General features: G+C 45.7%; 1 protein-coding gene across 1 annotated transcript in view; it reads left to right on the top strand.

Annotated features, from left to right (window-relative positions):
• The window catches only part of LOC142765973 (uncharacterized), a 150,336-nt gene that overhangs the window by 6,057 nt on the left and 118,515 nt on the right, over nucleotides 1-25,764 (top strand). Inside the window, exon 2 of the mRNA XM_075867781.1 lies at nucleotides 3,108-3,155. Within this exon, the coding sequence (XP_075723896.1) occupies nucleotides 3,108-3,155 (48 nt within the window). The remainder of the gene's footprint in view (nucleotides 1-3,107; nucleotides 3,156-25,764) is intronic.

The raw sequence follows: 25,764 nt of genomic DNA on the forward strand, positions 1-25,764 counted from the left end.
ATGCTATCTTACTTTCTGAGTCCGCCCCCTCCAGGTCTAGTAAGTACGCATGTAAACAAACATCGCAGAAGTTTGCTATCTTTGTGCAATCTATATTATACCAAGCACTAATTTTAGGGGTTAGCCTCCCAAAACCACTTTATATATGAGAGAACCTGTAATGGAGGACTCTGAAAGGTCTGATCACCTTGGATCGTTTAAAGTGTGCCATCTAAGCACACGGGCATCAACCAATTTTGCCTCGAACAAAAATGCGACCGCCGAGGCCCGTTTTCGACCCCATGACGGACCTGCTTGTCACTGCTTTTGCCTGTTGACCAGCGTGGCGGGCTAATAATTATTACTCGATTGTAAAAAAACGCCGTATAACTTGGGCAAGTGCCCAATCACAAACGTTATTTTGAACCCATCTCGGAGACGCAACAGTAACCTTGGTACAACAAACAGCAAGCAAGTGTATAAAATTAGGAAGCTTAATAGTTAGAGTCTTTGCTTTGATACTCAGTGTTCATATGCTGTGTCGCGCGCACTGAGGTGGTCATTACGTAAGATTAGATGAAAAACAAGATTGATTTGTAAACTGCTCAGATGACTTCTGTCTCTAATGAAATGGAAAGACAGCACAGTGATACCGGCAATTTTCTACGTAAACACGTATATACCTTAGCTGCACAGTAGAACCATCGTCATAATAGGCTGCAGTGTCATCCTGTAACTTTTGACGAATAGCACGAACAATACCAGTCATTCTACGCAAATTCAAACCCATTAGCCTAAAACAATTTATTGAAACAAGCTTAGGAATTATGGGAGGGCGTTTGCTTTGTAATATTGTTACGAGAAATATCTGGAGCAGAAGTTAGCTTGATAAATAATCTGCACCTTCATTAAAAATATCTTACGGAAAATATTGAGGAAGTTCACACCAGTCGCGTTAACATAGCTTCCGTGCAAAAGAATGCTCGATTGCATGCATGCTTGCTTGTTAGTGCCTATGCTTTGGCTCGTGCCCACTACAAGCGATTGGTCGTTAAACCAGCGGTTGATAAAATGGCCATAAAAATTTTGAAATTCGCGAATGAATATAAAATACTCAGGTTTCTATAGAATATGAATTTTGTTGAGCTTAAGAACACGCACTAATAAAGGGGGTACATAACAATTATTGAAAATTACTGAATAAATTGAACACAACGAACTAAGACTTCATTCAGGAGTTAGCCTAGATGAAACTCTTGTTGTGTCTTTAGAAATTCGAAAAATCCTATGCAGACGTTTCTCTTGCTGTGTCCGAGAGAAGACGCTGCAATTAAAAGAATGCTTTCAGAATTAAGAATAATGCTTCCATTTCTGAGCAACATTTCTAAATGCTCTTTTGTTTCCAAAAGCCTGTGTAACGTCGGCAAATGTGTAAAAAATTATCGATGTTTTCAGGCTCCTAACAGTAAAAGCAAAGGATTGATAGCACTTGAACACACCTGTGTTAAGAAGAATTGAATTGAGGAATCCAGCAACAGAGCTTTGTGAAGTGCACTTTAGGTTTCCGGGCGGGACACCAAATAATTATTACCCCAAGCACAAGAAAGATGACCATATTTTTGAACCAGTAACGTAACTTCTGTGAGATCCGGAAGTAAGAACCACCTACGGAATTTGGCCTCCGTAACAAAGACGGTATCAGTTACAATAAATGTAACAGAACAATATAGAGACCACCACGCGAGAGCTTCAGCCACTTTGCCTATAAATATTCCTTGATGACCTGGCACACATACCAACCGCACTGTACGTAAGTATTCAGAGAATGAAGAAGTCAAAACCTTCCTATGAATGTAATGGAGTTATGGATATCCATACGAAGAGCTAATCAGTAACTATACCCACTGCCTAATCAGTTACAGATATGGAGGTAAACCGGGAGCTCATTTCAAGGCCATCGACAATGAAGTTGGTGCATTCATTCATTCGCTGCCTTTTTGGCACCCGTGCATGTGGTACCGTTTAACAGCTGTGACAAAATCTATCACTCACGTGAAAACATTGAATCCGAGGAAATCCTAACTTATTTGGGTTTAAAAAACTCTATCAGGCAGGCCTATAAATAATTGTTATTTTGTTCTTCCAATTCCTTGAGACCGCATTTTAAATCTCTTTCTGCGAATTCGATTTTATGAAACACTTCTTTTAGAGTGAAGCTTGTTCACTATTAACGTGACTCTCTGAATTGGGCAGCGCAGATTGTCGTGTAGAGCAGCATTATCCCAAGCTGGTGCTTGCTCGAGAACAGGCAAGCAAGATTGAATAGCCTGAGGCTGGGAGTTGACAGGACTACTAAAATCCGTTAAGTCTTCTATTCTATTTCTAGCCAGCAAAAATTTGCATCAACATTTGTGAAACAAAAACTGATTGTTCGAATCGGTAGTTTATTAGCTTTCGGTTGGTAGGAATCAGGATAATTTGTCCTCGGTGGAAGACCGGAATTTTTCTAGTCATCGCGACTTCATCATCAGAAGGCCCCGGAAACAACTCAAAAGACCTTCTTAACAAAGAGCTAAACAGACAATGCACTATATATTAAGAAGTGATCATAAAGCAGCCAAAGTGGCGGCAAGTTACCGGCAGAAAAAAACTTGATCATCAAAACAGAAGAAGTATGCGTGTTGAGATAGCGTAGCACCTGCATAAGGAAAAGTCAGCTGTTAAGTATTGTCTAGCGCTGTTAATTTGATTGACACGTGGGGTTTGACATCCCAAAACCACCATATAATATGAAAGACGCCGTAGTGGAGGACTCCCGAAATTTTGACCATCTAGGGTTCTTTACGTGCGCTCAAATCTGAGCACACGGACTTACAGTACATTCGCCTCCATCTAAAATGCATTGCCACGAGCTGCGGGTCAGTAACCGAGTACCTTAGCCCCTAAACCACCACAGCGGGGCTGTCTAGTGCTGTTTCAACTTTTCCTATTGAGCAGGTGGGTTGGAACGTTTACAATCGTTCAGTTGCAAACAAACGCTAATGTTAATTGCACATTTATGATCATAATTTTGTGATTTCGGCAGTGAGTTCACGGACACTGCGTGTGCATGATTTTTCGTTTTCCAGCAGGGGCCACCTCGAGAGCGTTTCCCTCAGAATCCTAGCAGATTTCCGGTGAGTTGTATTCAAAGTACACTCTAAATACGGTTACTTATAATGTAACATTTGGGCGTGAATAACTTATGAATTAAAGGTTACAAAGGAGTTTATTTTGACGTTTTCGTTATTTTGCGGTGCGTAAAAGTTACAAAATCCACATTTCGAGCAATGCATACGTTACCAGCGCGAGAAGCACAGAACCTGTCTGTATTAACCTATGAACAACGCTGTAACTGATGTGTACACAGCCTCACCGCGTCGCTCACCAAAAAATACAGAAAGGGTAAAAGCGCGGTGAAAGTATACCACAGCCGCAAGCGAGGGTTCTTCTCCGCTTGGCGGTCTGCAGCGTCCGGCGCCATGAAGTCTAGACTGCGGGAAGGCGCCGCCGCGCCAGGCGCAGCGCATTTCATGCAGCGTGCAGCGCCGAATCGCCCGGGCAGCACTTGCAAGCGCCTGGGCGGCGCTTGCAAACTTTTTTTCCGATTCGCTTCCTTGGGATTGTGTGCGTTGCGTGAAACCGGGGATGCCGCTGAGCAGCAAAGACATGTAGGATGTGCTGCGTGGCAGCTGCAACGAAACTTGTGACTGTCGGCGTTACGTCGTTTTTTGTTCACTGGACGACTCCACATCAAACGTCATTCGTTGCAACTACTGCAACCACTGCCCAGCGGCTCATGGCCGAATAACTGACTTGGGTAAGTGGCTTTTGTTTCAGATACACTTCGACGGCATGCGAGGTCTTCCTGATTTCAATAGTTGTCAAATCGGGAACTTTCTCAGCTGGTAAGAGCGGCCTCGTTTGTGGATTTTGTTGTTAGACTGCTCGTCTTAGCTGTACACACACACACACACACACACACACACACACACACACACACACACACACACACACACACACACACACACACACACACATATATATATATATATATATATATATAAATATATATATATATATATATATATATATTGTGGGCATTTAGTATACGCATCCTCTTCACCTGTACATTATCATCAATATCATGTGTGGCTCATGCATCCCCATCGTTGTCGCGTAGCATCATCATCTTGGCTCATTCATCGTAGCTGTCGGCTGCCGGTTCCTCGGACCTAATAAAAGGTAATCCAAACCAAGACTTCATACGTGGTGGAGAGTGCTGTTATATCCCTCGTCATCCTCACGACCACTCTACCCCCTGGAGCTACGTTCAGGTCGCCGCTTGGCCCAGGTGTCCGGAAATATGTCGCACCAAGATGAGGCCGGTGCTGCAGCCGTTCCCACTCAACCACCGCGTGCCGCGCCTTCTCACGTCATCAACAGCCTCCAGCGTGAGCCCCATCCCTTCGCTGGTATGCGCGGCGAAGATGTGGAAGAATGGCTGGACGATTTCGAACGTGTCGGCGCTGCTAACCGTTGGGATAACGCCTACAAACTCGCTTACGTGTCATTCTACCTCACGGGTGTCGCTAAGACGTGGTTCCTCAACCACTTCATCGACATCCCCGACTGGTCAGCCTTCAAAGATCAGCTTCGTCATGTCTTTGGCACACCGGCTGTTCGTTCGGCTCTCGCAAAGAAAGCTCTCGCGACTCGGAAACAGCACATCGGGGAGTCGTACACATCCTACATCGAGGATGTTCTTTCACTTTGCCGCCGGGTTGACACACCAATGACAGAATCAGACAAGGTGCGCCAGCTTCTTAAGGGGATTGCACCCGTCGCATTCAATGCCCTAGCGATCCAGAATCCGGCTACCGTTGCTGACGTTGCGACAACTTGTCAGCGCCTCGAAGAACTTGAGTCTATGCGCCTACAATCAGACAGTGACGCGGCCCGTATTACGACTGATCCAAACCTGCGGGATACGATAAGGGCGATTATACGTGAAGAATTGGAATCAATGGGATTCACACTACCTTCAGTGTGTCCCGTTCAGTCCTCTTCAACGTCATTGCGGGATGTCATCAGGGAAGAGCTCACGTCTATGACCCACATGGCCAACCTGCAGCCCATTGTCTCTCGTACTCTACCATCGTTCCCGCACACCGCCGCCGCACCACCAGGCACCGTCAGCTCGACGTCCCCGCCACGAACGTACGCGTCGGTTGCTGCCGCACCTCCCACAAGCTTTCCCACGAGCTTTTCATCACCACCGCGTGAGCCGTCACCTGTCCCTCTGACTTCTCTCTCTCCTGGTGCAGTTAGCGCAAGCTACTACCCTCATCATCGATCGACTCGGCCTACGTGCTATTATTGCGGCTATCGTGGTCACATTGCACGCTTTTGCCGCAAGCGCCAGCAAGACGAGCGCCGAGGGTACGACATACGCGAACGGGACTATACCGCAGGAGCCTTGTACCAGGGTCGCCGTTATTCGCCACCGCCGCGTCGATCTCCATCTCCGCCAGCATCGGGTGAACTGCGCAGTAGTCACCGATCAACCCGACGCCGTTCACCGTCGCCTTACCGTCGCTCTTCTTCCCCTCTTCAGCCCGCTTCCCTTACTTCTGATCGGCGTCCGGAAAACTAAGCGATGCAGTTTTTGGAGGACAAACTGCATTCCAACACAAGACTCCAATTCCTCCAGCGCGCCCCTACAATATGATTGCGGTCACAGTTGAGGGAGTGGACGTTGATGCTTTGGTGGACACTGGGGCTGCGTTTTCTGTTATTCGTGCTGATTTGTGTGCCCGTCTTCGAAAAGTCACGACGCCTTATGATGGACCGACACTGGTTACAGCCCAGGGAACAATGATTCGCCCTTCCGCTCTTTGTACTGCCCGTGTACAAATCGACGAAATTCTTCATCATATAGAATTTGCTGTGCTATCCCCGTGCTCCCATGAACTCATTTTAGGCTGGGACTTTCTTTCCTCTGCTACTGCGGCTATTTGCTGTGCACAACGTGTCGTCCATCTTACTGACACGGACCACTTGCTCAACGACGAAACCTACAGGCCACTTCGACTCATCGCTGCAGTAGACATCGAGTTACCGCCAAACGAACATCAATTAGTGACAGTTTTGTCCAACGACGTCGACTCTGGTGACATTTTGGTCACTCCGTCACCGTATTGCCTTAATAAAGGCATAGTTCTGGCATCAGGTGTGGCTCGCTTCAACAATGGATCAACTGTCCTCGCTGCTACCAACACCACACAAGATAAAATTTTACTACCACGGGGCACTACTGTCGCCTGCGTTGCCGATCTGCAGCCTGTTTGCGTTGTGCCTCTTACCCCTGTCTCCTCTAAAGGCCATCCTGCAGATCATGCTGCTTCCTCGGCCTTTACAGCAGCCATCAACAAAGACTTGAATGACTCACAGAAGCAGCAGCTGCTTGATTTGTTGGAAAAGCATGCAAACTCCTTTGACGTTCATTCATCCACCCTGGGCCAGACATCTGCTACAGCACATCGTATTCAGACCGACGGAACATCCATTGTGCACCGCCGTCCGTACCGCGTCTCTCTAGCTGAACGAAAAATCATTGAAGAAAACGTAGACGATATGCTCCAACGGGAGATAATCCGACCCTCAACCAGTCCTTGGTCGTCGCCCATCGTTCTGGTACGTAAAAAAGACGGTTCCGTACGATTTTGTGTCGATTACCGAGCACTCAATAAGATCACTAGAAAGGACGTATACCCCATGCCACGCATAGACGACGCCCTAGATTCCTTACAGGGTGCTGAATACTTTTCGAGCCTCGACTTGCGTTCAGGCTATTGGCAAATCCCCATGCACGAAGATGATAAAGAAAAAACTGCGTTTGCAACCCCGGACGGCCTATACGAATTCAATGTTATGCCGTTCGGTCTATGCAATGCGCCCGCAACTTTTGAGCGCATGATTGACACCGTGCTGCGTGGCCTGAAATGGAAGACTTGCCTATGTTACCTCGATGACATTGTTGTCTTTTCATCGACGTTTTCTCAACATCTGCAACGCTTGGACGAGGTCCTGACTTGTCTTGCGGGCGCTGGTCTTCAAATTAACACCAAAAAGTGCCATTTCGCCAGCAGATCTATCAAGGTACTCGGTCATATTGTGAGCAAGGACGGAATTCGCCCAGACCCCGATAAAACTGCTGCAGTGCTCCGCTTCCCTCGCCCTGACAAACCAAAAGATTTGCGAAGTTTCCTTGGTCTCGCCTCTTACTTTCGGCGATTCATACAAAACTTTGCCTCCATAGCCGCACCACTTCATAAGCTACTTGCTTCCGGTATGTCCTTTCAGTGGTCTCAGGAATGTCAATCAGCTTTCGACAGGTTGAAGAGAGCCCTCACGACCGACCCTGTACTTGCTCATTTTCACAATGATGCACCGACCTTCCTGCACACAGACGCTAGCGGCCGCGGTTTAGGAGCCGTGCTCCTGCAACGCGACAACTCTTCGCGAGAGCGAGTCGTTGCATACGCCAGCCGCGTCCTCTCCGCAGCCGAGAGGAACTACACGATCACCGAGCAGGAGTGCCTCGCCATCGTTTGGTCAGTACAGAAATTTCATCCATACCTGCATGGCCGCCATTTCACCATTGTGACCGACCACCATGCTTTATGTTGGCTTTCGACACTCAAGAACTTGTCGGGACGCCTCGGACGCTGGATTCTACGCCTCCAAGAATATGATTTTGAGATCGTGTACAAGTGTGGCAGGAAGCATCGTGACGCCGATGCTCTTTCTCGCTGCCCACTACCAGCGACTCCACTCGGGGTTTCCGCCGTCAATTTGCACAACACGCCCTCGGAGTCCACGTCTACGGCGGTTTCCTCTCTCGCCTCTATGGACCAGCTGCCTTCGGACGACCCGCACGATTTTCCTTCTCGACAGTTGGCTGACCCATACTGTCGACGTATTATAGACTACCTCACTGGCAGTTCCCGTCCACCTAATGCAAGGCTCCGTCGCCAACTCTCGCAATTTAAGCTGGACAACTCGGTGCTGTACCGCAAAATTTACCATCCTGACGGTCAGCGCTGGGTTCCCGTTCTACCCCGATCGCTTCGGTCCGAAGTCCTCAGGGCACTTCATGACCATCCGACTGCTGGTCACCTTGGTTACCATAAAACCTACGATCGCATTCGAAGTCGGTTTTATTGGCCAGGCATTACCACTAGCGTAGCTCGGTACGTCGGGTCCTGCACTACCTGCCAATGTAGAAAACTACCAACATCTGCTCCCGCCGGTAAACTACAGCCTCTTCCATGCCCAGCCACACCATTCGAAGTTGTAGGCGTCGATCTTTATGGCCCCCTCCCAGTCAGTGCTGCTGGAAACCGGTGGATAGTAACAGCCATTGACCATTTGACGCGCTACGCCGAGACGGCATCCGTTACAACAGGTTCAGCTTCTGAGATTGCCGATTTCATTCTCCGAGCCATTATACTGCGTCATGGTGCTCCACGTGTGTTGCTCAGTGACCGTGGAAGGGCCTTTCTTTCACAACTAGTGAACGAACTTCTTCAGGCCTCCGGCACAACTCACAAGACTGCCTCTAATTATCATCCCCAGACTAACGGCCTCACTGAGCTATTCCACCGCACTCTTGCTGACATGATCGCCGCCTATATTCAACCAGACCACAAAAACTGGGACGTTGTTCTACCATTCGTCACTTTCGCCTACAATACGGCCATTCAGCGAACAACCGGCTACTCGCCATTTTACCTAGTTTATGGACGCTCCCCTACTTCTTTCCTGGACGTCTCCTTCTTTACCTGACAAGCGAATTCGTCTCCATCCTCTTCAGAGGAATACGTTTCACGACTCGCACAGTGCCGCCAACGAGCTCGTATAAACACTGAAGCCCGCCAGGAAGACAGAAAGCTAGTTTATGATGAATCGCATCGTGATGTATCCTTCCAACCTGGAGACGAAGTGCTGCTTTTGACGCCTGTTCGCACACCTGGTTTGTGCGACAAACTTCAGCCTCGGTTTATTGGGCCGTACACAGTTCTTGAAGAGACTTCACCAGTGAATTATCGCGTGACGCCACTTGTAGCCCCAGCAGATCGCCGTTATCGAACTACAGAGGTCGTCCATGTCTCCCGTATGAAGCCCTTCATGCGACGTTCTTTGTCCCCTTGACTTGCCGCGGCCAGGCTGGCCGCTTTCACGTGGGGGGAATTGATGTGGGCATTTAGTATACGCATCCTCTTCACCGGTACATTATCCTCATTATCATGTGTGGCTCATGCATCCCCATCGTTGTCGCGTAGCATCATCATCTTGGCTCATTCATCGTAGCTGTCGGCTGCCGGTTCCTCGGACCTAATAAAAGGTAATCCAAACCAAGACTTCAATATATATATATATATATATATATATATATATATATATATATATATATATATATATATATATATATGCTTTAGTCAGTTTATCATTGCGCATGACTGACCTATTGCTCGCGACACAAAGTAGAGAAAGTTTTTTGTCGATTTATCAGCTATCTGTGCTCCTTTTTATAGCTGAGTACCAGCGCAGCAGCGTCATGTTGACATGTGCTATTTTTGAAAAGTAAGGTGATTATCCTTCTCCAAATAAATATCACCTTCTCATGTGTGCTCGTGCGCAGCGGTGATTACGGGTTTTCGTGTAGTCATAAATGCGCAAGCTTCCAGTGCATGACTGCGGCATCAATATTTTAAACCAGAGTTTTAGAACTCTGTGCGTGCTTTCTGTATTTGTGAAGTGAGTTCTGCGCCGTAAGCGTTTGACTATACGCTTGGGGCACGAATTAATATACTTATTGTGTGGTGCCACAGAATTAAAAGATTGCCTTGTCGGACACAGCCGTGCCTCGTGGACTGCTCACAAACCGCCTGAAGAATCTTGTTTTGCTCTTGAGAAAGAAGAATGTGTAGCCTTGTACTCCACTGACATTTTTGTTCGTCTTGGTTTTGTGCGCCGTTTTGCTGGTTAGATATTATGTTGTATACAGGTCTCATTGCAGCATATATATATGAGAGTTGCCTTTTGAGTCCTTGAGAAAGCGCGAAGGACATTTTCACAACGGACGTTTTGAAAGTAACCTATGTCTTTTCGATTGCTATATACCTTTGCAAAGGTTACAGTCCGAAAGAAAAGGGTGTAACCTATAGAAACAAGATCTAATTTTTAATTTTGTAACCATTGGAAAGGTTACAAATGTAAGTGTTACACTTATGTAGCTTTTAGGTTATAGGTGCACAAAAATTTGAAAAAGTTCACGTTTGCATAGGTTACCGTATTTAGAGTGTATTGTATCCTTGAGCACTAAACAAAGCGTTTTTTTGCAATACAAGCCAGATATATATACGAAACACAAAAAGAAAAAAAAACTAAAGGGTCAGCAAATGGGCTACATTTTTTTGCGCGTCCTGAACTGGCCCGCTAATTCTTGGAGAAAGTCACAGCGGTCATACATGGTGAATATTGAAGCACTACAGGCCATTCCAGATTCAAAATTATTTTCAGCGCCCCTGTGTAGCGAATGTGCGTTGGTTCTCGTACGCGAAGTGATGTAACCCTGCCCAAGTATGGCTCGACCAAGTGAACAGGCTGGTCAGAATACGCATGACAATTACGTGGCACGCTGACGAGGGTCAACCGTTTTGTTAGCAGATACAGATAGGACTTGCGGACGTATGGCCCGTACCTCTTTCAAGAGATCAATTCATTAGACGCACTGAAGTCTATGATACCAATATACATATCGACACTAGATAGGCTCGCCACGCAATTCTTGACCATGAAGTTAAAAGATATACTTCAGCTCGCTAACCGTCCACGAATGGTGTTCTGCGTAATCCTGCACCTGCTACAAAAAGTTGCATTCAGCTCATTGACGTATAAACAAAACTGCACTCCAACATATGTATGAAGCCAGTTTCGTGGGTTTGCCGTTAGCCAGTAGGACCATCGGTGTTGCGCATGTCTGAATGTTTATGGAGGTGATTGTTTGCAAACGTAACACGCCATCATTATTTATGCTTCCAGGACTACAGAGTGGCTTTTGCAAGCAAGCAGAATCATATAACATGCCATTCAGTATTGTTTGTGTCACAGCCATGCCTAAACTTTTTCAGGGCCGACGCAATTCATGGCAGTCTGATGTCGCAGGCTCGATCAGCGGGAATAAAAAATCAATATCGTCAAGAATGTGCACTATACTTTTCCATGGTGAAGAATTCCACGTTGCAGAAATTTTCTTGAAAAAGAACGTTCTGAAGTAGCCGCATGAGTAGAAGTGAAGTTAGCAGAGAGGTGGAAATTTGCCCGTAACAGCACGTTTCATCGCTCGAACAGTTGTGCTTCACTGACCTACCGCAAGCGGCGTGGCGGCATGCGGTGCTGCATAATGTCCATACTGTTTCATAACATTCTTGTAGTAGCAATACACAAGAAACCTGGAATTCGATTTTCCTCTCACTTAGGCATTTATTCATTCAATCTGGAGTGATTTATGAGGGCTAAATAATATTCGGACGCGACGAGGCGTGATGTACAATTTCTGCTGTTGAGTTAGCATGGGTCCGTTCACCATTACTGTCACTGTCACTGTTTTCACTGGGGCCTACATTCAATGAAAATGCTTTATTGTAAGCAATATTTCTGTTAATATTAGTGGTGAAAACAATATTAAGAACTTCCTTCAATGAACAACTTCGACCACTGCTCTTCACCACGCTGTCTGGACGCGAAGATATTTCTCACACTTTTACGAGAGAATATTCGTCCTCGCAGACAGCAGTTTTTTGTTGTAGCATATATCTTGCGCTTGCACTGTATGCTATGCAAGTGCTGATGTAATGTACGGCTACTAATTGCATTACGTCCATGACAAAACTCGCAGATCTCACGTACAGTGGAAATCCATGATATGTGAAGCACATACGAGCAATGTTGATGTGTCACTTTAAAATCAGCACAACGTTACGAGGTGGAGGTAAACGATGCCGTACATGACTTCCGTGTCATGATTATATTGTTTGGATGTGTCATTTACCTTCATCTATTCATCATCAGCATCATCATCAGCCTGACTACGTCCACTACAGGACAAAGGCCTCTCCCGTGTTCTGTCAGTTAACCCAGTCCTGTGCTTGCCGCTTCCAATTTATACCCGCAATATTCTTAATCTGATCTGCCCACCTAACTTTCTGTCTCCCCCTAACCCGCTTGCCTTTTCTGGGAATCCAGTTAGTTACCCTTCATCACCAGCGGTTATCCTGTCTACGCGCTACATGCCCGGCCCATGTCCATTTTCTCTTCTTGATTTCAACTATGATATCCTTAACCCCCGTTCATTTGGCTGTTTAGCACAACTCACGAGATATATGGTAAAGGGTGGGTGGCGAGTCACGACACCATGGACAATCGCGCCCATACAAAGTTGGATGAATTTTGTGCAGTCGTAATAAATTTGGATAAACTCTCGTTTGAATTTCATGGAGGTCTATGGCGTCTTGCCCTTTCAGAGATTTCTGGGGGCGACATATTTCTGCCGCGTGCATCGCTGGTGAGCAAGAAGCTCCCGCGGAGCCATCCGAGCCGGCTCGTTTTCCTCCTCCTCACGAAAGCCGTCGTTGCTGGATAGTGGTAACAGCGAGAAAGGCTGCTGCTGCGCTCGGTTCGTGAACGCTCGAGCTAGAGTGTCCGCCCTCTCGTTACCTCCTAGGCCTGCATGTCCCGGGCACCAGACCAACTTATAAGTGTTGCTCAATTTGCCGCCTAAAAATTTGCAAATGTTTAATGGGAGGCGGCCTTTTGTGAATAGCCAGCACGCTTTTTGCGAATCTGAGAGCATTGTGATGTACGTCTGGCCGTCGCTGCGCTCTCGTTTTTTAGGAGCAAGCCTCATAAGCGTGAAAATGCATGCGACAGCGACGAGCGATTCTATGAGCGACGAAACAAGGTGTTCACGTGACGTGTCGCGTGCTCGTTTTCGCGTGATCGCTCAGTTCTCCAGATTTGGAAACCGTCGCTCATCGCCCGGAAGTGCTGCGCTCAAGCAGCCCATAGCAAAAAACCGGAAAAGACAAGGACTACATAGTGCACGTGACCCTGCCCGAGTCACGTATGCGCAACAAGAAATAATGCAATGTTTACGCATGCGCATATAAAAAAGTGCTGCAAGGCATTCATAAACACTTTCCGTTCGGTTACACAACAATATATCTTATTTTTAAATTACATACCGCTCACTACACGGTTTTCTTGGTGCGAGTAGACTGCCTCATGCCAGCAACAGTGAAGTTCGCTCCCCGAAGCCGTCGCATGAATGAGGTTTGCCTGCGCTAGCGACTGATCGCGCGAAGACGATCTCCGTCGCATCGCTCGTCGCTGTCGCGTGCATTTTCACGCTTATAAGGTTTGGCCCTTAATCGCCAATGCGAGGGCGAAACACTCGGCCTTAATGATCGATGTAGTGTACAGTGATGCGCTGAACGCTATGTTTCTCATGTCGCTGCTTACCATTGTGATGACGCAGCGCTTCCAGTTATACCTCGAAGCGTCAACGTATAGCACGTTCTCATTGCCTATTACTAATTTTCTGATTCATTCACGATTTCGTCTGGCTGAGGCGGTTGCGCTGAGAGATCCATGTTGCTGCTTTCAGTTCAGCGTACGTGTTATGCAAGCTTATCTCGAGAAGTGTTTGTGTCGAAGTGCTTATCGGTAAGCCTAATGCTGCCTTGTAAGCCCCTCTGATGATAGAATCTACTTGCTCTTCCTCGCTCTTGTTCACCGTGTGGAAAGGCAAGTTGTATGTCAATTCGCTCATTACGAGCTCCTGCACTAAACGGACAGTATCACTTTCTTTCATGCCTTTTTTGTAGAACGTTATCCTCTGAATCATCCTAGCCGCTTGTTTAGTTGCAAATTTAACAATACCGATAGTGTGATTTGCCCTACTATTGCTTTGAATCCAGAAACCCAAGATGCAGGCGATGGTTACTTCTTTAATTTTCTGCTTTTCGATTTCAATTTCCAATCTTCCAATCTTTTGTAGCGTTTGCTGTGTATTCTGATCACCTCCGATTTTTCGGGTGCGCAGCTGAGACCACTGGTTCTGGCAAAGTTTTCGACAGCTAGTGCCGCCTCTTGCAGAGTCTGCTCTTTGCTGGCCAGGGACCCCCGTGTGGCCCACAGAGTAATGTCGTCAGCGTAGAGGGCATAACCTAGCTGTCGTACGCAATCCAAGGCCCGAGCGAGTGAACTCATGGCGATATTAAACAACAGAGCAGATATTATGGCTCTTTGAGGCGTTACCTTGTTTGGCATTCGGAATGGCTCAGACCTAACGCTCGAAATGCCAATTGTCGCCTCCCGATCGGCGAGAAAATCCTTTATATAGGTATATATCCTTTCCCCACAACCAATTATAATTAGCTCTGAGATTATAGCTTCATGAAAGATATTGTCAAAAGCTCCATTTAGGTCTAGAGCAAGCAACAAATGCTCTTTACCTTTGGGAACGCTCTTGAGGACGTCTTCGTGTATCAGGAGGAAAGCGTCCTGTGTTAAGAAACTACTGCGGAAGCCCAGCATGGCGGCCGGAAATAGCCCCCTGTCCTCTATGAAATTCTGAAGTCTGGTGTGAACGAACCGTTCGAAACGCTTCCCCATACTTAACGTAAGTGATATAGGTCTGAGCGCCTGCAGGGAGGTCTTTTTTCTGGGTTGCGGAATGGTTATAAATTTGGTGGTTTCCCATTCTGCAGGGACCTTCCCTTTGAGCCCATAGTGTTCATTAATTGTTTTGTCAGGCCTTCGATGGCTTTGTCGCCAAGGTTTATTAACATCGCATTCGTAATTTGGTCTTCACCGGGGGCTGTGTTCCTCTTGGCTGCCTGGGCTGCCGCAAAGACCTCCTTCTTTGTTATCGGCTCGTCTAGTTTCTCATTTCTAGCTTCGCTGTAACTCATGTGATTAGCCGAATGACTTGGTGGACTATCGCCAATATATCTCTTTGAGGGCTTTCACGAGGTGGTCGTCCGTGCCCGGAAATGTTTCTGCAATTTTGTGCAGTGTTTTGCTTGTTCTAGATTTGGACTTGTCTAGATCAAGAATATTTCTTAGGATGGACCAAGTTTTCGCGGTGGTCAGTGGAATTGAAGCGTACTGCAGATTTCAACCCATCCCTTGGTAGCCAATTTACTTGCATAGTCATTTGCTTCCTCTGCAAGAGCAGCGATCCTACGCAGTAGTGTCCTATTCAGGCGTTGACGTTTCCAACGCTTTAGTAGGCTGCGCCTGCTTTCCTATAGGTGTAGCAGACGGCTGTCTACTGCTGGCGTCTCTATGGTTCTGGCTATTTTCTTCGTAGTGATGACGTGTACCGACTTTATGTACTCCGATCATGCCCCTATTGAATCCGGTACAGAGTTGGGTGGAGAATCTCATTTCCTAAACTCAGTTCAATCTGTGATCGCCGCGTTGCCTATCAATCTGCGCAGTTTGGGAGTCGACATGGAGACGCTTATAATATATTGGTCGCTTCCTAGATTTACCTCCAGGTTTGTCCAGGATGCGTCTTTGAGGTTGAAGGTGAAAGTGAGGTCCGGGATTGTGTCTCTACATAATATGTTGATTGATAAACAAAATAAATAAAGATGAAATAAAGAAGAGGAAATAGACATGGGCTGGGCATGTAGCGTGTAGACAGGATAACCGCTGGTCATTAAGCGTAACAAACTGGATTCCCATAGAAGGGAAGCGGGTTAGGAGGAGACAGAAGGTTAGGTGGGCCGATGAGATTAGGAAGTTTGCGAGTATAAATTGGCAGCAGCAAGCACAGGACCGGGTTAACTGGCGGAACATGGGAGAGGCCTTTGTCCTGCAGTGGACGTAGTCAGGCTGCTGCTGCTGCTGATGATGATGATGATGATGATTATGATGATGGTAATTGATCTGTAGCGTTCCTATGCACTTATCTATTGCCGCAATCATCTTGCTCACTAGCGTCGCTACGCGGGGATAATTTGGATTCTGAAAAACATAATAACCCTGAAACTTCACTATTCTGGCACCAATTTCTTACAAGCAAATAACGTCGTGTTTAATTGGTGCCACATTGATATAACTGTGGAGTGCTGCGGCGCGTTTGTGAAATGTTTGGCAATTGCTTTGCCACATCTTTAATTGTTCCACACTTCTCTGGTTATTTTTGGCCATGATGCATGAGTGCTTCCGCGTCTTCACGATTCCCCTTAAATTGTTTGCTATTTCTAGCAGAGGTCGAGCGAGAGCGCTTGTTTATCGCCCTTTGCAAGCTGCTCACAGCATCATTCACCTACTGCCTTTCAGGTTTTATTTCTTCGGCGACGAAATATTTTATATCTTTCATGAAATCGACTAGCAGTTTATTAACGTTAGCTATACCTTCCCTGTTTTCGTCTAACTGCGCCTGTATTTGCTGTGTTATTTTGTAGTGGTTATTGTACCTGCCTACACCAACCCTTCCTCAACTTCAGCCGACACCGCGCTGCCCCCCAAAAGGGTGTGTTTTATTGACTGTTGATATGTCGTTTTCTGACTACATTCTCCAGCTATTCCGGTAAAGTTTTGTGGTCGTAGTTTAGCCTCTAGCCGTCTCTCTAATGAAAATATCGCTGCCTGTAACTTATTTCGCTCTTCGGTCATTTGTTTTTTTTTTTTGAGCTGTTTGACCTCTTGAGTCAGTCTTTTATTTTCTTCCAATATTTTCTTATATTGTGGATTTTCTCTTATAGGAGCATTGGAAGACACTGCCCCCGCAAAGCTCACCTGATTTATGTTAGTCCGGCCAGCGGTTAGGGCATCTTGTGATTCCTCGCAGGAACCCACCTCGGCCGGAGATCTGCGATGCTTTCGTGGGTTCTTTAAGCTGGATTTCCCAGAGGCCGGAGGTGCCGTGTTAGTGTGATGTCGTCTGTAACTCCTTGAACGAGATCTCGATTGCGACCTTGACTGGGATCTCGATCGGGATCGTGAACTTGACCTTGACTGACGCTCTTACTGCCGGTCCGAGCTGAACCATCGAGGCATGTCCAGCCTTAGTGGAGGGAATTCTTCGGACGGCTTGGCATCGCCGGTACATTCAGGTTCGCTAACCCAGTGTTTTAGCTGATCTGTCCTCAGTTTCTTTGAAGGAGCGAAGTTCTTAAGTTTTTTCTTGCACAGACTATCTCCTGTGGGGTGTTCACCGTCACAGATGACACACTTAGGGATGCAGTCGTGTCCTTGAATTGGTTCTCTTGCCCTGCACTTGAGGCATACATTGAAATTAGGAGTTGGACAGACGTCGATACGGTGTCTGGTTTGGAGCCATATCTTGCACACCTGCACTGTTGACTTGTATGGGTAGCAAATTAACTCGGCACCCATTATGTATACGCTCTTCGGTAGCACATTGCCCGTGAATGTGATAATTGTCGTTTTAGACGAGCCCGACATTCTTGCTCTCTCAATATTCACCCCTTGAGTCCAGACACGTAGGTTCTCCATTAGTTGATATTGCGAAGTCCCGGCAGGTATTCCATGTACAATTCCTCGCAAGACGCCTTCGGGGTTCGCCACGTATGCATTGAAAGCTTGGATTTGTCCCCTGATCTTTAGTTGACTGACACCTCGCAGCCTACTCGCTATCTTCATGCTTGGCGTAGATAGGATTACAATGTTCGTTCCTGGGTGAACCCGCAACAGAAAGTCATTGCCATCGAAACTTCGTTGGCAGGCATTTATCACAGCCCTAGAGAGTTCCAGTCCCAATATGATTTAAACCCAGAGACCCTTATGTGACCTCAAAATAATTGTGATGACCTTTTTTGTAGGGGAGGTTGGCCGCGTCGCTTTTTCCGTGTGAATCCGTGCGTGGCTTCACGTTTTTGTTTTTCGGTGGGCGGATCGCTTTCAAATTTTTTGTTCGCGTTCACAGTCTTCTTCATCTGGGATTGCTGCTTTTTTAACTGGTTTTTCTTCTCCTGCGCGATAAAACGGCATACCAGGCATCCTCAGTCCTTCCACGGCGTTCCGAACAAGTCGCGTCGCCAGTCTTGTTTCCGAGTGTCGCGTCAACAGACGCTAGTTTGTCATCCTTTGCCCGCCGAAACGAGGCGCCACTCGCGTCCGTGTCAGCGGTGAGTGAATCCGGTGCCCGAGAAGGGCTTGAATAAGCTTCGTCAACTTCCATTCGGCGAAAAAAGACGATCAGCCCCGGCCAGGCATGCTTGGAAGAATAAAGGAAAAGTGACCACCGCTCCTGCCTAGTTAGGCGGAGCGCTTAGGCTGATAGAGCTTTCCCGCCGGCATTTTGTCGTGTCACAAAACAGGTGAAGAAAGTGAGCTAAACATCGCTCACCTTCGATCCTTGTCCCGTGGCAGCAAAGCAAGTGTGTAAAGTTCACTGTCTACTAGTCCGCGCTCCCAGAAACACACAACACCGTCGTGTTCCGCACGTTGGAGTGCCTTCCGGGACGCGCGACGCCGGCCATGGTCGTTAAGGTGAGCTCTCCACAAGGTCATCCAATCTGCCTGCGATAGTTTCTTCTCGTAAAGTTGATCCTGGCCCAAGCTTTGGGTACCCGTGGAATCAGGAGAACTTCACAAAGCAGACTATAAGATTGTTAGATGAGTTTGCGCGAAATTGCTCTTAGAAAAGCTTCGAGAAAGCGGACTGCAGTCTGAACATAACTTCACAGCTTGGCGCCTCCTGGCGGTCCTTCAGACGATGGCTAGCTTTGTCGGTATGCGGTTAGCTCCACCCTGTTCACCGCCTGGCTCCATCGCATGGCACTTACTCACAGAAAAGCCATCGCCCGCGCACGCAACTAAGAGATATCGGCGCAACTGATACCTCCGTTTCCTGAACAGAAAAACGTGATATTTTAGTCATTTGTTTTTCTTTGTTAACTAGAAGCATATTTTGAACAAAAAATGTTTCTTAGCGAACTTCGTCGATTTTGAGAATATCTATCTATCTATCTATCTATCTATCTATCTATCTATCTATCTATCTATCTATCTATCTATCTATCTATCTATCTATCTATCTATCTATCTATCTATCTATCTAACAAAAATTCTGATAGAGGTATGAATCAGTCTCATACAGTTTCCTTTAAGTTGTACCAGTCTCATATCAGACTGATACACAGTCTTACCAGTGCTACCAGCTTTTGAATAAGTTTGATTGGTCATTTATATGGCATATATTAGTCTATGAGTTTTTAGTCTTTTGTTCATTCATCAGATCTTCATAGGATGCATTACTGTCATTTTAACGGTAGTTCTTTTTTTAACACACTGCCCACGTATATGTGATTGGTCATTTCTGCATGTATATTAGTGTATCAGTGTTTTCTATTGAACACTTGACGACCATTGTGTGAAATATTATGATGACTCAAGAGTGCAACTGGCAGCTTTTGGATGCGTAGAATAAAATGTACAATGTTTCATGGTGGTGCATAATTGACAAACTGAGTTTTAAATATGCAAAGCAGCTTTCATCCTAGATGAACGCTTTTTTCTGTGTACAAATGGAATTGCAGGTGCCAGATAGCAACACAGTTAATGCTAACAATGATAGATGACATCTAAAAATTTCAAGATACTAGTATCCAAAGCTTATCAGATGACAGTATAAACATAACTTGAAACAATACAAACAAAACTTTTCATCACAGATCGATATTACCATAATTTCTAAATTTTAAGTAATAGGACCAGTAAACATTCTAAGGGAGATAACTTAATAATCAGTCCACTACTGTGAAATGAGCATGCTGATACAGTAATTTTTCCAAACGGCGTGGATTCCAAAGCCTCGGGTGGTTCTGCAGTTTCTCCCTTTCACAACACAAGCCAACACCAGCCGTCTCTCCCACATAGTGCTTTGCCTTTAATGACGAGCCACTACATTAGTGTCATAATCCATACTGGATGAGATAGTTTAAAGAAACAATGAAATGCTTCTTTGAGTATTCATTATAGGACCTCATCATCAAAACTTAATGCTTCGCAAATTCACTGCCAGAAATATTTCAATGCAAGTTGAGGGGTTTATTGCGCACTTCAACCGCTTTCTCTTTTTTTCTCGTCGGTCCCAACTAGCTGCGCCAAAAACTACAGGGAGGAATGGCAGTAAAGAAGTGCGATTTGTAAGCACCCATTATGAGCTAGAGCATGCTTGAAGAAACACAGTAGCTTTTTCGTGTTGTCATTCCCATGTGCGAGTGTGACTATGCAATGTTAGAAGATTTTGGACAGCAGTGCCAGCATGCGGCAGCACACTGTGGCAAGAAGCCCATTCAATTAAAACGCTGCTCTTGATTTATTTCGGCTATAAGCCAATAGCATGCTTTCAGTTGTTTTACACCACATACAGGCATCCGAAAATTCGAAGTGAGCACAGTCATCTATATAAAAACGTCACTTGCAGCTGCAAGATTTGGCTGATATGTTGATAGCAGCATCTGTTATTCACAGGTGTGTCTTTTCACAAAGCCCAAGCAGTGGCACAGGCCTGCAATATTACTTGTCTGTAATCCTCACAATATTGATAAATCGAAAACCATGTACTAATTAAGGCTAAAGCATTTGACTGTAAAACACACACACACACACACACACACACACACACAAGAAACTTCCTATCATGAGAAAGGTTCAATTGTGAAGAGAACAACAATAGAAAGGATCAAGCCAACATTTAGTTGTCCTACCTTGCTAAACTTACATTAGACTGGCTATATATGTCACAAGTTTTAAACAAGTTTGGTACATCAGCAACATAGCAAACACATCCAACTTTAATGTGCAAACACACTGGCCACATACTTTGGTAGAAGCACTACTTTTTTTCTCTTTTTCTGAGCAAATACCAATGTGAGATGGGTTCTTGAATAGTTTTGATGTAAGCCTCACACACATGAGCACACACACAGAGCCTGGCAGTTTAATGACATGCACCAGTGTAAAATACATGTCATTGTTGCATTTAAAAAGTGTCGCTCATGCCAACATTGTCGCGAGCCGCATCTGAAGTCCGGTCGGAATCGCTGAGAAAGTTTTCCTCGAAGCCGTAAGTGTCGTCGGGATCAGGATTTTCATTGCTGTCAAAATGTGCATCACTCAGACTTGGCGTGTCGAAGGCTGGTACTCCGGAACATCAATTACCAGCTAACGACTGAGGAATGCTCTTGTTGAGTGTAGCTGGTTGGCCGACTGCGCCTCCAGCGCTCCTTGTCCTTGGTACTACATATTGCGATCCAGGCTCCAAATAGCGTTTTTTTTTCTTTTTGATCGAGACTGAGGTTGAGTTGAAGCCATCCCTCGTCGAAATTGACACAAGCTGCAAATAGTGCGCTTGATGGTGTTCACGCTAAGTGAGGCTGCAAGACTGATAATAAGTGAACGGGTAAACAGCGATTACATCGACCAAGGCTTCACCATCACACCCTGCTTGCTGTGCCCTAAATGTTAAGCACGCGGCACGGATTTTGTCGAAAACTATAACATGTGCCGCAAGATCACGGTGCGAGGTAGTGACCCTACAGAACACCTCGCGTGCTTAATGTGTATTGTACTGTGGTCGCCAGGGAGCACGGTGGTCGTCGCCATGCTGGTAGCTGACATAGTCGCTGACTGCCATTATGGCTAGATGATTGTTGCAACGGAGGAAGGAAAGGTCCTTCCTCCACGTGCCTTCCTCCGTGATTGTAGCCATAACGATGTGATAGATGGATGGACAAATGGATTGATATGGCTGTACCCTTTAAATTGGGCGGCGGCTAGCGCCATCTAGCCTAACCAACGCGAGTATGGCGACACAGCGCATGACCTCTGAAATTGCCGCTGCGCGCCCGTCATTGCGCGTTTGCCATCTTGGAGGCTATGCACAGCGTCACCATTTTACAGTAACTGTGTTCATTGTTTATATATTATTTGCTGTGAGCTCTAAAAAACTACCCTATAAAGTTGTAAAAAGATGAAGTAAATGTTTTTTTTGCAAACAAATATTTTTGTTTTCAGAAACTAAATTGCGTTGTGTTGAGGAAGAAGTTGTGGACTCGTTGTTGCATAAACTACTCGGGAAATCTGCAGAACACCTACCGGTTTGGAGATCCACAAATGTCACTGCCATCGTCATCAATAGCATGTTCGTTGCGGCCCTGGTGGGTGTGTAGCGCATGTGAACATTGTTGCGTCTCTTGATTGCTCAGTATCGCGCCTGTACACTCGCAATTCTCCAAGATGTTTGGTTTCGTGATGATAAATAAAAATAATAGTTTCGGTAAGTGAATGTAAGTACATCAATCAGAAGGATACGGGCAAATATGATCCTCACAAGTGGTACCGGGTGTTCTGGAAGGATAACACACTGTGGCCGCTATCACACTCAAGTGATTAAGCTTTACGGTAAGTCCGCGCCTCTTGTATTCCCAATACGGAAACAAGGAGGAAGAAGCAGTCATTCTGAAGTTATTTACTGCTCATATTTTCTTAAGCACCGAGGATGATGCAAGGAATGCAACAGAAAAACGACCATCCATTTCGCAGACCCGATTGCGACTCCTCCGATTGCTGCAGTTCCAATGAAGTGGACAATGAGCCATTTAAAAAGTAAGTTGCAATTGGTCACACTGCAGCTGATATGCTACTTGCAGCGTAATTATTACCGACAGCCAAGTTTGGCTATCGTTGACATTGCGGCTGATGTGCTACTGCGATGCTATTAAATAGACAGCCAATTTTGCTCTGCACGTGGTGCCGTGTCACACATGAAGCACCACTGCTCTGATATACTCCCCGCCCCCTTAGCGAATATATTAGAGCATCGCTGCTCCACTACTGCGCGGGCGCCGGAAAATCGTATTGAAGGTGGTAGTAAAGTTGCAGTATGCTGAAGAGCTATTTTATTTTATCGTGGTATGAGCGCATCTACGTCAAATTTTTTTGTACAATTGACTGGTTTAAATTATTTCTGCTTGTGTGGATATACGCCCTGTTTTTGCTTGCGAACTAGCAGTGAAATTTGTGTGTTGGGTTGTCTGCAGTTGTAAGAAACACGACGTCAAGCTGCTGTTAAGCAGAAGACAAAGCAAGTCAGCAACTGTTTTAAGAAGCAGCAGGGAGGCCGGCTGTTTGCTGATGCTGAAAAAAGGAAGAGAAAGAGCTTCTCAAAGAAGTGAATATACATGCTGAGGGCTCAAAGTACAAAAGTATTCGAAAGAATAAGCCTACTGGAAAATGCCCTTCGCAGCAATAATTTCCAAACAGGTTTATCATTTCTTCATAAGCTGTTGTAACGCACTGCTGCTAGGGTTGTATGAAGCAGCAAGTTGCCCTATTCTTATAGCGTGCAATTTTGCTGAAAAGCAGAATGAAGTGTAAGCTCATGGGTGGCAGGGATGCATGCATGTTTTTCTAATCACTTGAGAATGTGCTTTTACAACTTTCAAAGTGTGGTGGATATTAAAAAGAACACCACTTGGTCAACATTTCTTGAGCCCTCCACCATGGCATCCCGTATAATCACACCATGGTTTTGAGACGTGACATGCAACGTATCATTACACTTTAATTGCATATCTCAACTGCATGCTATGTTTATCATATATATTATTTGACCATGCACACCTAGGATGCTACCGTGACAATTAAGGGTGCAATATACTTTATTTCTGCATACTCTACTTTTTCATTGAAACAAGGAACCTTGTCCTTTGCGTGTGTTGCAGCCGCAAGCCTCAAAAACAAAAACGACTAGCACCTTTGCCACCACTATGTGTTGCCACGCTGGAACCACCACAGCGACCACGGACAGCCCTGAAGTAGCCCACCCAAGCGTGAGGGAGGCTGCTCCGCTTATCAATTATGTGCCCACTGACAGAGAGGTATCATAAAACTCTAGTATGCTTTGTCTTGAAGATATATTGCTTTGCTTTAATGAGAAAATGTGCATTGACAAACTAATGTGTGCACATCATCTTTGACCTGTTTTATAGGTGCATCGTAGCAAAGGAATTGCCGTTCCCAAGAGGTTGTACAATCTTCCCATGGGCTTGAAAAGACAGACCCGTTTTGTTCATGAGGTGGCCGTTGCCATTTTTATACAGCAGGCCTAGTTGGTAGAAGTGGTACTTGCGCAGCCTCCAATCGGTCTAAAGGGGAGGCGAAATCTCCCTTGGAGAAAGAAACATATGCTGTGTTTTCAGGTAGGTGAAATTTTGCAATCTGACCGAAATTCATGGAAGTTGGTGGCTACATTTTTGCACGTAATCAGCCGAGGTTTCACGGCCAACTTGTGTTATAGTTACTTACTAAAACTTCAAGTGTAGCTTTTCCCTACTGGAGCTCGGTACTTTTATGCAAGAATCCACGAACTAATTTAAACAATATTAGAGAGGCAGACTGGTAGCACTCCTACTTATTTACTTGTCATATTGACTCCTCTATTTACAGAGCACATAATTGTCGCTTAATAAGTGCCTGTAACTTGCTTTGTTTTTGATCATGCAGATTTCTTCAACCGTTTTTTGAAGCACATCGTTCTGATTAGAGTGGTTGAGCAAATAAAGAAGCTCCTCAATAAACCTTTGGCAAACAAAATTAATGACTTTATGGAATCAAAAGATTAACCAAAAAACGGCACTTGAAATAAAATATTTTGTGTTATTTTTGTGTTCATATTTGTGTCCTGCTTGCTCTTATGTAGCGGTGCCCTGCCAGTTGGCTAAGCACCGATTCACTTGTGGGCCTATCAGAGTAGAACGCTACACTTATAGGCTGGTACACCTGTACTGGTACACTGATAGACTAATACACTCATAGACTGATACATTCACAGACTGATACAACTGTCAATAACCTGATAGCCTATCAGTTTTTCTATCAGAACTTTTGCTAGGGTATCTATCTATCTATCTATCGATCTATCTATCTATCTATCTATCTATTTAGCCACCTAGGACAGTTAGCTCTTCATGCCGTTCGGATAATGGTATTTATACCGGAATTGGTATGGCATAATATGACTGTATGGCGAGCATGAGTGACTAGTCATAACATGAAAATCATGACAAGTATGTCATAAAATCCATGATTTACACTGCATGGTCTTGCTGCTCTTGCGGTGGTTTTGTTCGCATGAGATTTTTCAAAACAGGTATGACATTACAGCATAGTGAACACAAGTGACAGATCATAACATGATAATCATGCCATGCGTGTCATGTAACAACAAGACTACATACCACGCTCATGATGTGCTCGCGGCCGTATCAATAGCTCCACCTATATCAAATTTGGTATTACGGGATGTGAACGGATGACGAATGTATGTGACTGGTGAAAACATTATAATCTTGAGATGTGGGTGATGTAAGAACATGACTACACGCCAACCTCAATGCGCCAGAACACTTCGATGCGATATGACCCGGCGCGCGTGCACGCCGGCATTCATATTGTCTCGTCACGCCGACGATGCCACGCCAGGCGCCGTTTTGCCTGCCATGTACAGTCGAGTGCATAATTCTAGAGACCATGGGAGCGCATGCCGAGGCGCGTCGCTGCGCCTTCTGGCGGCGGCACGGCTCTGTCCGGGAGCGCGTACTGCGCACGCTCGTCCATATCACCCGGCAGCCT

The sequence above is a fragment of the Rhipicephalus microplus genome, chromosome 6 (genome assembly GCF_043290135.1).
Source record: "Rhipicephalus microplus isolate Deutch F79 chromosome 6, USDA_Rmic, whole genome shotgun sequence".
NCBI classification, from domain to species: domain Eukaryota; kingdom Metazoa; phylum Arthropoda; class Arachnida; order Ixodida; family Ixodidae; genus Rhipicephalus; species Rhipicephalus microplus.